Source organism: Haliotis rufescens, unplaced genomic scaffold, assembly GCF_023055435.1.
Source record: "Haliotis rufescens isolate VD_foot unplaced genomic scaffold, xgHalRufe1.0.p SCAF_66, whole genome shotgun sequence".
In the NCBI taxonomy this organism is placed as follows: Eukaryota; Metazoa; Mollusca; class Gastropoda; order Lepetellida; family Haliotidae; genus Haliotis; species Haliotis rufescens.
Window position 1 is genome coordinate 207,122 of NW_025964357.1, and position 16,162 is coordinate 223,283.

The 16,162-nt window shown below is 38.7% G+C and overlaps 1 protein-coding gene across 1 annotated transcript in view; it reads right to left on the reverse strand.

Moving 5' to 3' along the window:
- Nucleotides 1-13,396, reverse strand: part of LOC124118186 (eukaryotic translation initiation factor 4E-like) — a 76,954-nt gene extending 63,558 nt beyond the window's left edge. The window contains exons 1-2 of the mRNA XM_046480298.2: nt 13,308-13,396; nt 2,425-2,630 (exon numbers count right to left, since the gene is read on the reverse strand). Of these exons, the coding sequence (XP_046336254.1) occupies nt 2,425-2,630; nt 13,308-13,337 (236 nt within the window). The 5' untranslated portion in view covers nt 13,338-13,396. The remainder of the gene's footprint in view (nt 1-2,424; nt 2,631-13,307) is intronic.
- Between the last annotated feature and the right edge of the window lie 2,766 nt (nt 13,397-16,162).

The window sequence follows — 16,162 nt, forward strand, 5'->3', positions numbered from 1 at the left end:
TTATATACAATGAATTTGAGGGAGGAATTGGTCGCCAGTTTTTGAGTAGTTGTTTATCTTGAGAGCCTTTTAGGTAATGACACCTCTATTCATTGTAAGGCTTAAAGCTAAAGTGTTATTTCTAAATGTTTCTGTAATATATCTGTATACCCATATTCCATTTGTATTCCAAGATCCTTCCAGAAAAGTTTGAAAAATTCTACTGGGAATCCATCAATACCTGGGCTTTTGGTTTTTTTCATAGATTTTACAGCCTTTATAATTTCATTCAATGTTAATCATGTCTTCTAAATTACAAAACTGTGATTTACTAAGTTTTGGTGTATTAAGAATGTGTAATAATTTTTTGGATTCTTTAGATATTTCTCCACTTGAAGAGTATGGTTTCTCACAAAAATTTCTTTGTTCAGGTAAAATGGATTGTCCATCAGTTATTAACTCCCCTTTTTCAGTTATAATACTGTTAATCAGTTTACTGGTATAGTTTCTGTTTTCCAAATGACAAAAATATTGTGATGTTTTCTCTCCTTCCTCGTACCACTGGATTCTGTTTCTTACCTGTATTCCCCTTGATTCTTCTTCTTTTCAAAAAGTACTTTATATTTTGACACGTCTGACAGCTTTGATTCACTCATTATATATTCTGAAAATATTCCCTAATTTCTTCTATTTGCTCTATTTTTACCTCTCAGTTTTTACTTTCTTCATTTTTGGTTTTCTTTAAATAAGTGGAAAATGATATTGATTTGCCTCTCACTTTCATCAAAAAGGTTTCTAAAAAAGAGTATCAATGATTAAATTCTACGTTTAGGTCTCCAGTTTTTCTCGCTTTAACTTTGGAATATTTAATGTTTGAATATTCTAGCTTTGTTTCTTCTAGTGTATCTTTCGCTATTTGGATATATTCATTGTTAAACAGTAAGCCCATACCTCTTTCTTTGCTAAGTGTATCTGAAAAAGTCAAAGTTATTGCAGAAGGATCAGATTTGTATCCTGTTATAATTGTAGAATCAATAGTTATATTTGCAATGTCTTTGGAAGACCAAAAAGAAGTCAAATCTAGCTTGTTATTTTGGCTTTTTCTTCCACCATGTGTATTTCTTTGCATCTTAATTATCAATTAGATCAAAGCTTTCTGTTTTTCAAGTACTAACTTTCTTACTACGGGATTGTTGAAATGCTTATAATTTTCCAAATCAACAGCTGGATTGAGTCCCAACTTCCAATCTCCGCATATGACCAGTGATTCGTTTACAAATTCGTCAAAATTATTGAATAAAGTATTTTATAAAGCAGGTTCATCTTCATTTGGCCCATAAATATTAGTCAGAGTTATCCTTATGCCCTCTATTGTGATATCTGCTATTATATAGTTTCCATTAATATCTTGTTTTTATCTATGGACTTATATTTCTAAAGTGTTACTAAACAAAATGGCAACCTTTCTTGCATTTGACTTGTAAGGCACTATTGTACTTTGAAGTACCCATTCATTTCCCATTATTGTCTTCTTTAGAAATATGAATGTCTTATGTTTACTTTTATCTGCTAGGCCCCTGCAATTTGTTGGCACTATTTTGATTCTTTTTGTTTTACTTGTCCAGTAAAGTATGTGGTGCAGCCAGTTCATCGGTTGTGCAGCCAGTTACTTGGTCCAGTGGAGAGAAAACTATGAAATTGCACCCTGTATGAGCATTACCTTTTGAAAACACATGGTTGTGTTGTGGCCCAAAGTTGGCTTTTCAAAGGACTGCTGTAGCAGATTTAAACCTCTTGAATAAATACAGTTGTCTTCATTGTTGGAACAAGCCAATGATGATACTGACAATACCAGACAACCAGGCCACGAGTGAGTGAGTGAGTGAGTGAGTTGGGTTTAACACTGCTTTTAACAGTATTCCAGTATGTGGGAGGAAAGCCTGGAGTGATGCAGGTCTTAGACGTTTACCACTTGGGTGAAACCCATTAGCACGGGTATGGTGCTGACAAACCTAGAAACATAATCGGGACAAACTGGGATTCGAACCCACAATCATAGGTTTCTGGCGTGCCCAAGGGACGCAACTCTGCACAGCGAATTGTGGCGCCTTTGACGACTGGGCCATCCGTGCCCCCCAACCAGGCAATGACATAAGCTCACATGCCTTTCAGTGAGGTGAGCTAAAAATTATAGAGAAATTGCCACAAATGGATTTTTAACATGGCTGCTTTGGTGGGAACAAGCAATGAAACATTCAAATTTACAAAGAGACATTCAGTAAACTACGGTTATAACGAACTCAAAGGGACTACTAATATTAGTTCGTTATAACCGTAGTTCGTTATAAGTACATACACAGCAATGACTACAGCAAGTAGTCGGGACCAAAATGTAAGTTCATTATATCCGTAGTTTACTGTATATGCAAAGTATTGAATATTTACCCCCAAAAGTCCTCCACTGTATCAAAAGAGGTGATACAACGCTGATTCTCTGTCCAATCTCTATTCTTGTCATTCTTGAAAAACCACAAGGACCATCTGTTCTGCAAAGGATGCTTAATTAGCATCTCAGGAGAAGCAACTGCATCATCCACAACTGCAATGCCACCATCCTTCTCTCCATCTTCAGATTGGGAAGTTGCCCCCTGCTAATAACAGAAATCATTCACAATATTCATGTGTAACCTTACATGTATGGAGTTTAACATTGCATTCAAGATTATTGCACTTTTATAGCAACATGCATGCACGTGTGCGTGTGTGCCTGCATGCATGCGTGCGTAATGCTGATTTTGTAGTGCTAGCCCACTGAGATACCATGCCACAGTTTAACATGGAATACCCCACTCAGACATAGAAAACGGACTCTGAGCCGACCAATCCTTGTTTTAGCCCCTTAAGGCTGAGCACCAGGCAGGAAAACAAGTCCCATCTTTTAACGTTTTTAGAATGACGCGGCCAGGGATCAAACCCACGATCTTCCGCTCTCATGGCAGACGCTCTACTACAAGACCATGGATGTGGTCTTACATGTATGAAATGCATATATACTTAAACATAAGAATTGGAAATTTCAAGTATGAGTTAAGATGTAGTAGCCTTATTGCTGTATATCCACCAAAATATAAAGAAAAGAAGTGAAATATACCAGTAAAAATCTCTGACCCCGTTGTCCATACAGCTTTATTTATCATGTTTTATGTACTGCAAACAATTTTTCTCTTAAATAATATTAAATATGAAACATTTATTTGTATGCTTGAAAGGCCCCTATTTTTTTTTGTCTTATACAGTAGCAATAGAATTACCCTACTGTTCCCGTCGTCTAAGAAACCAGAAGAAACAGCTACCGGTACTACAAGATTACATCCTGTTCATGATTCAACTTTGTCATGGCTTCCGAGTGCAACACTGCCCAACAATACAGTAACCTTCATCAACTGGGCCCTATCAAACAATCTGAAGAATTGCAGCATTCATTTGCCATGCATAAAAGTTTCAGCTTTATTGGTCAAGAGGTGAAGTTTCAGCTTAGTTTCAGAAATTTCTGATACAGTGAGCTTGGATATAATGAACAACTAGGGACCAGAGAAATCAGTTTGTTATATACGTTGTTCGTCATATACGTTTTCGCTCGAAAACGTCCACCATCTTGGCTAAAACAAAACACAATACACATACACATTTATGCATGTTTCCTCCAGCATCTACCAGTGAACCATAAGCATAGCACTTTGGTACAGGGGATTGCTATTAACTCATGTTTTTATGTATGGAACAATTTAACCAGTCACCATCGTGACTTCCGGCACTACATGTATTTCGATTGTGAAAACGTTATGTTGACATTTTTTTAAAAGACTAAGGAGGCCATATTGACAATCAGATATGAACCTCTTTCACAAGCATGTGAAATTTGAGCTCCATGGTCTTACGGTTTCTGAAAAGATGTTAAAGATAGATGACACATGACTTTTTATATTTACCAGTATGGTTGCTGGCAGTGGCAGATATTCAAGAAGCCTCAAACAAACTATAAATATGATGACAATCTCACCAAGTTTCACCAACGGTTGCATCAAGATAAGAAATAATATATGTGAGTTGGAATATTTATTATAAAATATGCCGCTCCACTTGCCTGTCATTTCCAGAGAGGAAAATCATCCAGAACACTCAAAACAAAGACAGACCTTCAACAACAGCAAATGATCCCACCAGTGCAGTTAACCACATTACATGTGATTGTGGGGACTCTTGTGTTGGAGAAACATTAAGCCCTCTTCCCAAAATCCCTCATATCTGACCATATCCAAGCCCATCCATTGGAACAACATCAACATACTCACCATGCTCTTCAAACCAACCACAATATCTGGAAACTCCATCTTCATCGTAAGACCCCAACCAACCATCAACAGAGTAAGTGAGTGAGTTGGGTTTAACACTGCTTTGAAAAGTTTTCCAGTTATATCACTGTGTGTCATTTTGATATGAGAGGAAAGCACAAAGTGATGCAGGTCTTTGACATTTACCACTTTAGTGAAACCCAAGAGCAAGGGTATGGTGATGAAAAACCAAGAAACATGGTTTCTGGGCGAACCAGAATTCAAACCCAAAATCATAGGTTTCTGGTGTGCCCAAGTACAACTATTCACAGCAAATTGCTGCACCTTAGACATTCACCTTGAACACATTCAATATGTCTAAGCTTATTTTCTATACTAAGTCTACAACCCCCTTCTAATATGAACATACATACATACGTACGTACGTACGTAGGGGGGCAGTCGGGCAGCCTAGTGGTTAAAGCGTTCGCTCACCACGCCGAAGACCCGGTTTGATTCCCGACATGGGTACAATGTGTGAAGCCCATTTCTGGTGTCCCCCGCCGTGATATTGCTCGAATATTGCTAAAAGCGACGTAAAAACAAACTCACTCACTCTTATGTCATTTATCTTGCTTTCTTTTGCTTGATGTAATCAAAATGTGGGAACTCCAATTAAGGATTGAAGTTGTATTTGTTGACGTTCATCAGCTGATGAAGACAGTGCCTCACGTGAGCAAATTCCATGATAACAGATACATAAATCATAACAAAACTATCCATTAAAATTAATCTTTAATTATCTGAAGTGAACTATATTAACACAGAGTCGTGATGCCATCCTTCCCATACATTCCATTTGGAGTGACATCCCTTGGTTTTACAAACAGCAGAAAATGGCGGCTACGGCATGTCATTCACTTGAAATGAGCATCCAGAAAAAGTTAGCGCTGGAAAAGAAATCCAGACCCAGCTGATGCTGAAAATAAATTGATATTAACATTCAGTGAACTTGGGGTGTGTGTTTGAGTCTTACTACAGCTGCAGATGACAGGAATTACCGCTTGAGGCGGTGCGGTTGGATTTCCCAAAGCAATACATGACAGTGTGGAGCTCAGTGATTTCTTTTGGTAAGTCGAGTGTTCTCTGTTATAGCTTCGAATGGACACTTCATTATGGTGACCCGACATATACATGATCTGTCTGGCCTCAAAGCCTGCATCATTCATAGCCTGAATAGATGTCGTCAGTTTCCCTAATGATTTTTAATGTTATTTTTAAACATTGAGGAATTCCTCTCAAGAAGTTCTGTATGTCTCTGCTCGGTTGACAACGTAATTGCGTGACATACTGACGCTCATCGTAAAATGAACGACAGTCAGCTACTGTCGATATAAATTCATGGCAACCTGGTTTTGTGACGTGCAACTCGTTTTTCATTGTTAACATGCACCTGGTGCAAATTAAATCAAGTTCCTTAAATCTAGCCGTGTGCGTGCATGTGTGTGCCCTTCTCATCTTAATACTGGCTTCCAATCAACTTGTCCATACCAATCACTGTGTTGTTTTTACTATCATGCCTTGTTAATCATATTTACCATGTTTACAGTCAAGTCTTGTTAATCCGACACTCGTTTATCTGACACTTATGATGGGAACCGATTAAATCAGTGCTATTTAGACCTGTTAATCTGACAGTCTTGCACTCCGACACACCTAATTTGCAACGAATTACAAAATCAGTCTGGTTAATCTGACACATTGATCAGCCTGCCTGATGACTGCCTGTGAGTACACTGCCTGTGTTTTGATGCTAGACGAGTCGGCTAGTAGCTGCATATTACAACGGCTGCAGAGAAAAACTTGTTGAACAATAAACATCTAATGCTTTTAATAACAAAATAGGATTAATAACATGCTTAGATTACCTCAATCTCATTAAAAACAGATACACATACTCACTACTGTACTACAGGTCACGTCAGAACGTCCTTTCCAAAGGTTGCCTTTATATGCAAAAGGCCAAAATTAAAGACCAACTTCAAGAATGGTGTGTCTGGTAAGGGATGGATTCCTCAGTTTATAAAGCACCACCCCAATATCCATGTAAGATCTCCATTCCCGTCTCCATAGTCAGTTCAAGAATGCTCAATGTCTGAGAGACACAAACAACTTGTCAAGGACATGGAGCTTGGCAATAAGCCACGTAGATAAAACTAGTGTCCCACCGAGGCACAAACAAAACAAAGTGCTGATGGAAGCAGGGGTCAAAAAAATTCCAGGGCACGTGGGAAATGTAACAGTGTTGGCGACTTTGCGTGCATAAATGCAGTGGGTTACCATATCACCCAAAGTGACCCATAGGAAGACCAAAATCCTGTGGGCTTACAATACTGTTTTTAGTGGTAGAGAGGCGATCTTTGCAGAATGGTGGGAAGTCAGCATCTCACTCTAAGGTTACTAAATACCTAAAACAGACATCAAGTAAATAGGATCCACATGAGTTCCACTGAGGAATAAAAGAGTATTTATTATTCGGAGAGTGTGTGGGACTGGTAGTTTTTATGTTTGATCGCTGTTTTTTCTCTCTCTGAAAGACGGAGCCGTTTTAATCCACCATGTCAAACAAACTAAATTGTGTGTCAAATCTGAGGCAATTCATTTTTTCCCAGCATGCCAGATATTGATAATTTTGCATCGGAACAATCACATGCACAGATCATGTACAGGTTGATGTCAACTTCCTGTCGGTAATGTCATCTGGCACACATATTTTTAACTCTCTAGAGTCTAATCAGCGGGATATCATGCACAATCTCTAAAATGTTTTATCAATTATTAGAAGGTATCACAGGCTTCATTGTACAGACAGTACAATCCTGAAGCCTTAACACATGCTTACTTGACAATGTACAGTAGGTGTTGATGTGGGTATCAAGACTGCTGCACAGATGTTGTCTGTATCTGAAATTACTCTGAGAAAAAGGGCAATAGGTAGACAACACCCTGTAACCATGTTTCGGTTTATATGAGCACATTTTCAATGCCATGAAACACAACCACATGCATGAAGTTGCCATATCTCCTTTAGACAGAAGCACAATTTGCCTTCTAGCTTTTAAGGCATACTCTGCATGCCTGATGCCAAATATCCTGTGTTTGGCATTTAATTCCAGCAAGCAGAGCTTGTTGCATGATGTCTGGGTAGTGGGTTCACTTGAAATACTGCACTCCCGACACTTATTGTTTACACACGCATGGTGAATTCAGGGGCCCATGTCACTCAGATAACTCTGAGGATAGTATGGAAAATTGTTTAATGTCCACAAGTCCAGTAGAGCGGGTGGGGTAGTACTTGGACAGTGGCAGTACCCGGACACCCAGCAAATTAACACGTGTACACAATAAACAAACGTACTGATACGCATAATTTTCACGCAGGCTTCTTCCTCTTCCTCCCTGACATCAGCAAAGATTCGTCTGCTACTGGTAACACTCACGATAAAAGCTTGTGTACATGTTTTCCCACGTGACCATGCCGCACACGCATTTTGTTGCGTTTTGGCAATGCATCGCAGTTTCTGATCATAAGTTTATAGCTTCCGCACAACTAGTTTCTGGTCTGTTTTTGGTGACTTCTTGTGAATCGACCACGCCAACATGGAAACGTTTGGCGCGGAAATTCTAAAAATAACCTAATTAAGCTGTGTCCGACTACTACCTCGGAGAAATTACGTGGGAAGGCAGTACTCGGACAGTCGACAAATAAAATTTGGAAATACATATTAGAATTTTTTTTAATAAAAATAATTGAAAAAGCTAGATTCTATTAAGAAAATGCAAAATGAAAAAAAATTAGGTGTTTTTCAATCGCGAGTGACATATTTTAAGAGGGTTCTGATTGGGGATGGGTGGTGTTGTGCACGTGACTTTGTCTTTGGGGATGTTATTCAGGGGGGTTAATACATGTCTTTAGTGTTAATATTCAGTAACTGTCAATCTCATAAAAAAGACCTTATCTCAGTGTCGTTTATCAATCATATTTTACTTTTGCGATGAAACTGAACGTTTTTTACGTTTACAGTCAGCAGTGACACCCATCAGGACCCTCATTCATTCTAATCTGATAACAGAAGATATTACGTTACGTCGTATCAGTAACATTCCCGTTATTTTTTAGTATATGGATATGATAGTTCCATTGATTAGTTCTAATTATATTGTAGGACCGTCTGTGTAGATTTGCTAAAATGAGCGTTCGAGGAGGAAAGCCTGCCTATTCATATGAAAACTTAAAGCAGGCTATGGATGCTGTTAATGCCAAGCAGATGTCTGCACGCAAAGCTGCCGTCGCGTTCGGTATACCCAAAAGTACTCTTCATGACAAACTCTCCAATAAAGTACCTCTTGTTTACCGCAAAGGTCCTTCACCAATTTTATCACAGGACAAGGAAAGACATCTTTCAGATTGGGCTATACACATGTCAAGTATAGGGTAAGGCCAGACAAGGGACGAACTGTTAGACAAGGTCCAGAAAATAATCAAATTAGATGGTAGGGAGAATCCTTTTACTGATGACAGACCTGGTAGGGATTGGTTTAGGGCTTTCTTAAAACGAAACCCTACAATATCAATAAGAACACCCACACAACTTTCAAAACAACGTGCTATGGTATCACAACAAAAAATTGCTGATTGGTTTGATACCTTCACAACCTACATCGCTGACAAAACTGTTTCAGACATCTTACATGACCCATCAAGGCTGTATAATGGTGATGAGTCGGGTTTCCCCATGTGTCCAAAGAGTGGTAGGGTTCTGGCCGAACGAGGATCCAAAACAGTTTATAACTTCTCGGCCTCAGACAAGAGCCAGATAACAGTTCTTGCTTGCGCAAGTGCTTCAGGTGACTACACTCCCCCCATGATCATCTTTCCCGGTTCAAATACAACCCCCTAGATGGTTTTGAGCAGGCGGTTCTAGGGCGAACCGAGAATGGCTGGATGGACGCAGAACTTTTTGTTTCTTGGCTTAAAACTTGTTTCATTCCTCATGTCGATAAACAGGCAATCAAGAAACCAATAATTCTGTTTCTAGACGGTCATTCAACGCACCTGACCCTTGAAGCGTGCACTGTTTGTGTGGAGAACAACATCGTCCTGTACTGTCTCTCATCACACGCATCACATGTTATCCAGACATTGGACCTGAGCTTGTTCAGTCCCCTCAAACATGCATGGTGCCAATCTGTCCGAGATTTTCAGATTTCAAACATCGGCGAATGTGTTAGGAAATGTACCTTTGCCAGTGTATTCAAAACTGCATGGGTAAGGGCAGCTACAACAGAAAATGCAAAGAGTGGTTTCCTCAAATCGGGGCTGTTTCCGCTCAATCCTGGTAAAGTTACCGATAATCAGAAATTCAAACCCAGCACCATCTTTGATACATGCAAACCAGTCCTTCAGTCAACCCCTGTAACCCCATCCACAGTCAGAACATTAACATTTGCACCCCCAGCAGACACCCCATCCCAACCTTCCGCTACACTAACATCACCAGAATATGCATCCTCACCAGTTGTACAAACAACTCTGCCATGACCCCATACAGACCCTCATGCACCAGTACAATCACAAACTGCACATAGCACAACACCCCAAACAGACACTTCATACCTCGTCTTACATTCTACATCAGCCACAGCCCACACATCTTCCAGTGACGCATTTGACAAATATTTAGTTCTCCCTAAAGTACGGAGCCGTACCCAAAAATGTAAACCTACAGTGTTGCCCAAATCTGCCTCAGGAGAAGACATCAGGGAACTTCTCCTTGAAAAGAAGAGAAAGGCAGAGGAAGAGAAACAGATGAAAGAAAGCAGAAAGCGAATGAGAGAGGAAATGAAGCTTAAACGAGAAGAGAAAGCAGCCCGGAAAGCCCTAAGAGAAAAAGAACGGGAAGAGAAGCGTGAGCGAAGATGTCTCTGAATCCGAGATTCCCTACATGGATGAGGACGAATACGACGACACTGATTTTTCCGATAATACCCTCCGGGATTTTTGTCACCTTTGTTTAGGTCAGGATTTGGCGGCAAATGATGACTGGGTGGGATGTCTTAATTGTACCAAATGGTTCCACAAGAATTGCCTGGGATACCAGACATTAACACACAAACAACTTGCCGACCTACCCTTCATGTGTGACACTTGTAGCTGAGAGAAAAAAAAACGTTTCCCTCATATGCAATGTGAATGTTATTGTTGGCACAGTTTGCTTTTTTAAAAGAAGTGAACTCAGTGTTCATTTCACATTAAAATGTACAAAACAAACACATTTTTCATATTTTATCAGAAAAATGGAATATCCCTTTGACGCCCTTTTCCAAAAGATTCATGCATACTCTGGACCACCAGGGTGGGGTATAGACACCAATGCTGTCAGCTATCACCATAGCACGAAACCCATCGCAATATTTTCGTAAATTACTGGGTAATATTAAACCTGAAACTATATTCATTTGATTTACTGGTTTATTTCTATGAGTATAAGTTTTTGGGAAATATATGACAACTATCAAGTACCAGATTAATGATAGACTTTGCACCTAATTAACAAGGGAAGATTATTCAGCGAATGTTGTCACTTGTTATATTATATTTTCTTTCTTCATAGGTACCATGTGTATCATGTGAAGCCGTTACCATTTATGGCACTGAGGATGAATCAGGAACCAGAAAACATCTATGACGTAAACGCTCTCAAAATTAGTATTCCCGATGAAGCTGACATACATTTCCGTAGTTTAGATCTGGAAGTCCGGCCCCCACCCAATAGACAGGTTTTACGGGACATAGCTGGCCGTGTCGTCGGCAGAGTTCCCTTACAGTTGTCAGGAGTACCCACTCCTTTGATGACGGAAGGTTGCGTTTTAAATGTGACACCGTTCTTTACTGGTAGAATTACACACAGCGGGCCTGTTAGGGACGGGGGCCCAAAACTAGACTGTTTTTGTTTATTGCGTATCAAGCCACAACGTCGTATTTTATTCAAAATAATAGAAAAACTGAATGAAACAGAATTCGATGGTGACAGCGTTTGGGTTTAGTGACTGAGAAGAAAACTAATGTCAGTATACGAAAACACATGTATCTGTGTACAGTGATACCAAAATGAGAGAGATAGGACAATTAAGTTGCATTTATGTTGCTATTGTTTTGATGTTCTCATTGACACAATGAAAAAAACACAATTGTAATTATGTTATATTCGGTTAAGACATTTTTAAAAAAATCTTAAAGTGTCCAGGTACTGCCGCAAGGGTGTCCGACTTCAACCGCAGGCGTCCGATTACTACCGAAGTAGTCGTCGAGTAAATATCCTGAGAATTTTCTGAAACAAGCGCACGAACACGACCACTACCGAGTATAATCACCACAGCAGTTACCTCCCTTCACATATACGATGAAAGAAAGTCAATAGGTACTTTGGTTCAACTTGCATTAAGTTTCCGAGTACTGCCCCACCCGCTCTAGTTGCTTCTCAGATAGTTACTCTTTGGTCCTGTTTGAAAATATTACAACACAAAATCTTTGATTGTGTCCATGCAACAGTAAGGAGATATTTTTTCTGTGACCTTTTTAATTGTTTTGTACCTTCAAACTTGAATGCATGAGATAGTAACAAAATGACATCTGAGTGACACTTCTTGCTTGGCAAGACATTATCACAATAACACTGACAAGATTTGTTGTATTGGGATTGTTATTAGAATCGCTTTGTTAGTATGTTGTTTAATGCTGCACTCTGCAATATTCCATAAATGAATTTGTTGAACCTGTGCATTTCATAACCCGAACATTGATTCAACCAGTAAATCCAATTTTTTAGAAGAATTGACATCTACAGGTGTACTGTTCAGATGCTGTGCAGAAATAAATATCTTACAATATTATTATGACAGTCAAACTCTACAAACTTTACCCCATGTTATGGGTTTCCGGATGCTTTAGAAACATTCATAGCTTTCTCTCTGATCACATGAACAACTGTAAAACATCTCAATCACTTATGAAAGACAATGATCTCTTAAAAACAAGCCATCATCTGAGTATTTACAATGTCTGTGTGATGCTACACACACACTGTTATAGTGCGAGTAATTGCGATTAACATGACTGTCAGAAAACATCAGATGTCCGAAAACCTATGATTCAATGATCTATGAACGATATTAGCGTCTTTTCACTAGCCTCAGTGTGTGCATAAAACGGGGGGGAAATGCACCACCAGTTTAATGGGGAGGCAAGATTGTTTAATAACATTTCGACTTGCATTCGCCATGACATCTGCTTATAAAGCTTGTTACGGGAGATCTGCAACCCACAGATAAGGATTTTTTGAGAACTGACTATTTTACTATTTAGTGATACTGATAGTGATGTTATCTGCACGAAAATTAAGGTTACTCTTGGTTAGTTTCCCCGGGTCAACTGTCAACCCCATATCACACCACATTCACTGGCGTCTGCTTTTTAAGTCCCACAAAAGGGTGTCAATCAAGAACCGACTGTAAAAATAAATAAACATAATTATGATCCTATATGATCTAACTGAAACACAAGCCATAAATACGCTCAGGCATGTGAAGATGAATGGTAAAATCGTGATCCCCACTGTACAACTCATGACCCATACGTATTTTTCAAAAGTATCTTCTGGCATTCAATCGCACAAGTTTCTGATAGACACCCAAAAGAACATACATAAGTCAATTTAGATAAAACGTGTATCTAAATCGTTCGAATTTGCCGTAAGGTGCAACATTGTTCGTCGTCCAGAACATACTGACGGCTATATAAGATCACAAATGTATAGGTTTTCATAAAGTTTGACATTAATATAACGGTAAGAACAGAGTAACGATACTTTGAGGGAGCTGGGTCGGTCAAAATACAAATATGGAAACAAAAGCAACTTTAAATAACTTCAATATCACCTCTCTCGACTCGTCTCTTTCGGAAGCCATGTTGTAATACAGTCACATGGTACTACCGGCATACGAAAACGAGGCTCTCACACTTTTGCTGAAAAAAGAATAGACACAAATTCTAATTGTCAGAATTCTCGCAACTACATTTTAGTCAGTACATAGACTGTAAGGAAGATGAACTTCCCACGTCAATTTATCATTTAATCAGTTAAAAGTGAAGAAATGAGGCACGCTGTAAGAAAAGATCGGGGGGGGGGGGGGGGGGGGGGGCACAGCAGAGTTGTCTCCCTTTGACCACGGACCTAAAACGTACCGAAATTGCACTGAAGCCAAACTGCCCAAGGACTCGAGATCATTATCTTATATCAATAAATGAATTTCTTATCACATTAATTCTATATCATAATATAAATTACTTTCAAACTGTAGGCCTATACTGGTTTTTAGAAAGAGAAACAGGCCCAAATAAGAATTTGATTGTTATTGGTGACAAAAAATTCGATTTTGCGACTACACTAATACATTTTTATGTCTTAACATCGAATATGTAACATCTATAAATATATCTGATCACACTCGTGTATTTATTATACAAAGAATTGATTTACACCCGTATACCCAAAAGTATATATTTTCGGTCTTTACCTTTATTCCACACCCAACGTGAAAGTTGCTTTGGTTGATCAGTTTGCGTTGCTCTGAGGGGTTTTCCAATATTTTATATTTAAAGGGGCACTGATCTAACGCAATTCCCCGGGACTGGTTGTTGCCTTTGTTCTTGTTTTTTCCCAGGGAGTACCCGGATGTATAGCAGAAATCTAGACTAGTTCGCGACCTCTGTTGCGCCATTCGTAAGCGCATTAGTCACTTTTATGGGTAGTAATAAGGGCGTATGGTCACATTGATCAACAAAATGAAACACAGTTTTCGAGATAATAAGGAAATGTAGGTATCTCTGTGGGTAGAATCGGTAATGGTGACGAAGTTTTGATAAGTCACTTGCTTGGTAATTTTGCGATTTTCGTTTACACTATTTTGACTTGCAACACAAAGTAAATATTTCACCTGAGCATTGCTTTTATATAGTGTGTTACACGTATCTCTGTAACAATCAAATATTTTAAAAGATATATATCGTTTCGGGATATTATAACCCGTATTCGTTTGTCAACTGATCACTTGGATTGTTTCAGGTGTTTCACATAGGTGTCAAGTCTCAAAGGTCGGCTGAGAATGCCCACGTGACAACTATTTTCATAACGTCCATGGTTCCTAAAAACTCCATTGAGTGATAGATAACAATGATCAATCAATCAACGTATTATCAGTTAACCCTTTGAACAAAGTATGTTGTTTTTACATCGGCACTTCACGCCATGATATGAGTGTATTCCCTTTGTTTTAGTAAACCTAGACATGTCAACACTCCCTTTTGACATATCCACTGTGCAAGATAACAGTGATTAATCAATCAACGTATTTTCTGTTAATCCTTTGATGACTAGGAACGATCCGTGGATTTATAAAAAAAAGTAAATCAACTGATAATTCACCTCTTGCTGGTCAGCCACGTGCATATTACATAACACACATTTCACCTCACTTCAAACCTGGATTTAGAATGAATAATTACCCCAGACACAATAAATGCCAAATAGGAACCTTTGTCAGGTAATCTAAGTGGTGTTACCACTAATTGTACCTGTAATAAATTCATTAACTGAGCATCAAGTGAATGACGACAAATACACAAGTGTAGGGTTATACGAGAAAACGTGGATGACAACAAGGGAGTAATAATCGTATTATCGACGCAATCCGAAATCCGAAAATGCTTTCACTGCATGGATACTTATTTTAGTATTAAACTATAACCATCTGGGGTATTTCACAATGACGACATCCGATGAGCTCCGCCGTTCTTTTTGTCTGTTTGTTTAGGCTGAAGAAATTAATTAACATGCGCCCTTTGTCGAAATCCTTATAAATTTTAGATCACAGTTAACCAATCAGTGTTTATGCAAAAATGCGTAAAAAAAATATTGCCTCCAGCCTCCAAGTTTATTTAGCTGTCCTTGCAGACGGTAGCCCAGTCTCTGGTCACGCTCAGTTGCATTGCGTATCATCCGGGTACTCACGGGAAAAAAACAATAACAAAGGCAACCACCAGTCCGGGGAATTGCGTTAGATCAGTGCCCCTTTAAAGGTGCACTAATCTCAGGCTTCTTCTCGGCTGTCTGACACTGCCCGCTAGAACGGCAAGCCGTTTTCACATTTATTACGGAATTACTGATATCTTCAATTGTTTTAAAGATATCTTGTATTGAATTGAAGATGTCTTAAATAGAATCGAAGATATCTTAAATACAGATAATTGTAGATATCTGCAATAAGATTTAAGATATCACGAAATGAATTAAGGATGTGGTGAAGCTTATTACTGATATCTTGAAAAAATGGCTGATATCTTAAATTTGATTAATGATATCAAAATATGATTTAAAGATATCAAAAGTCATATTTAGTTATGATATCAGTAATTCAATTCCTGGTATCTTGTAACTAAATACAGATTTCAATAATTAATTATTGATATTTTCAATTGTTGCCATTATTAAAGACTTCAACTTATTTATAGATATCTTCAAATACTTCCGTCTGTTAAGTAATGTCGGTAAGGTTTCTAACCATGGCGGGCAATGCTGACAATTCTCAACAGGTTCTTGATCGTATACATTCCACAATGGGTGACGTACAACGTTTGTTGACTGAAATTGCCAATTTTTCGTCCGCTAAACAACGTCTTCAGACTGCTTTATCTTATTTACATCGTATATCGCCTTCAATTGATAATACCAAGT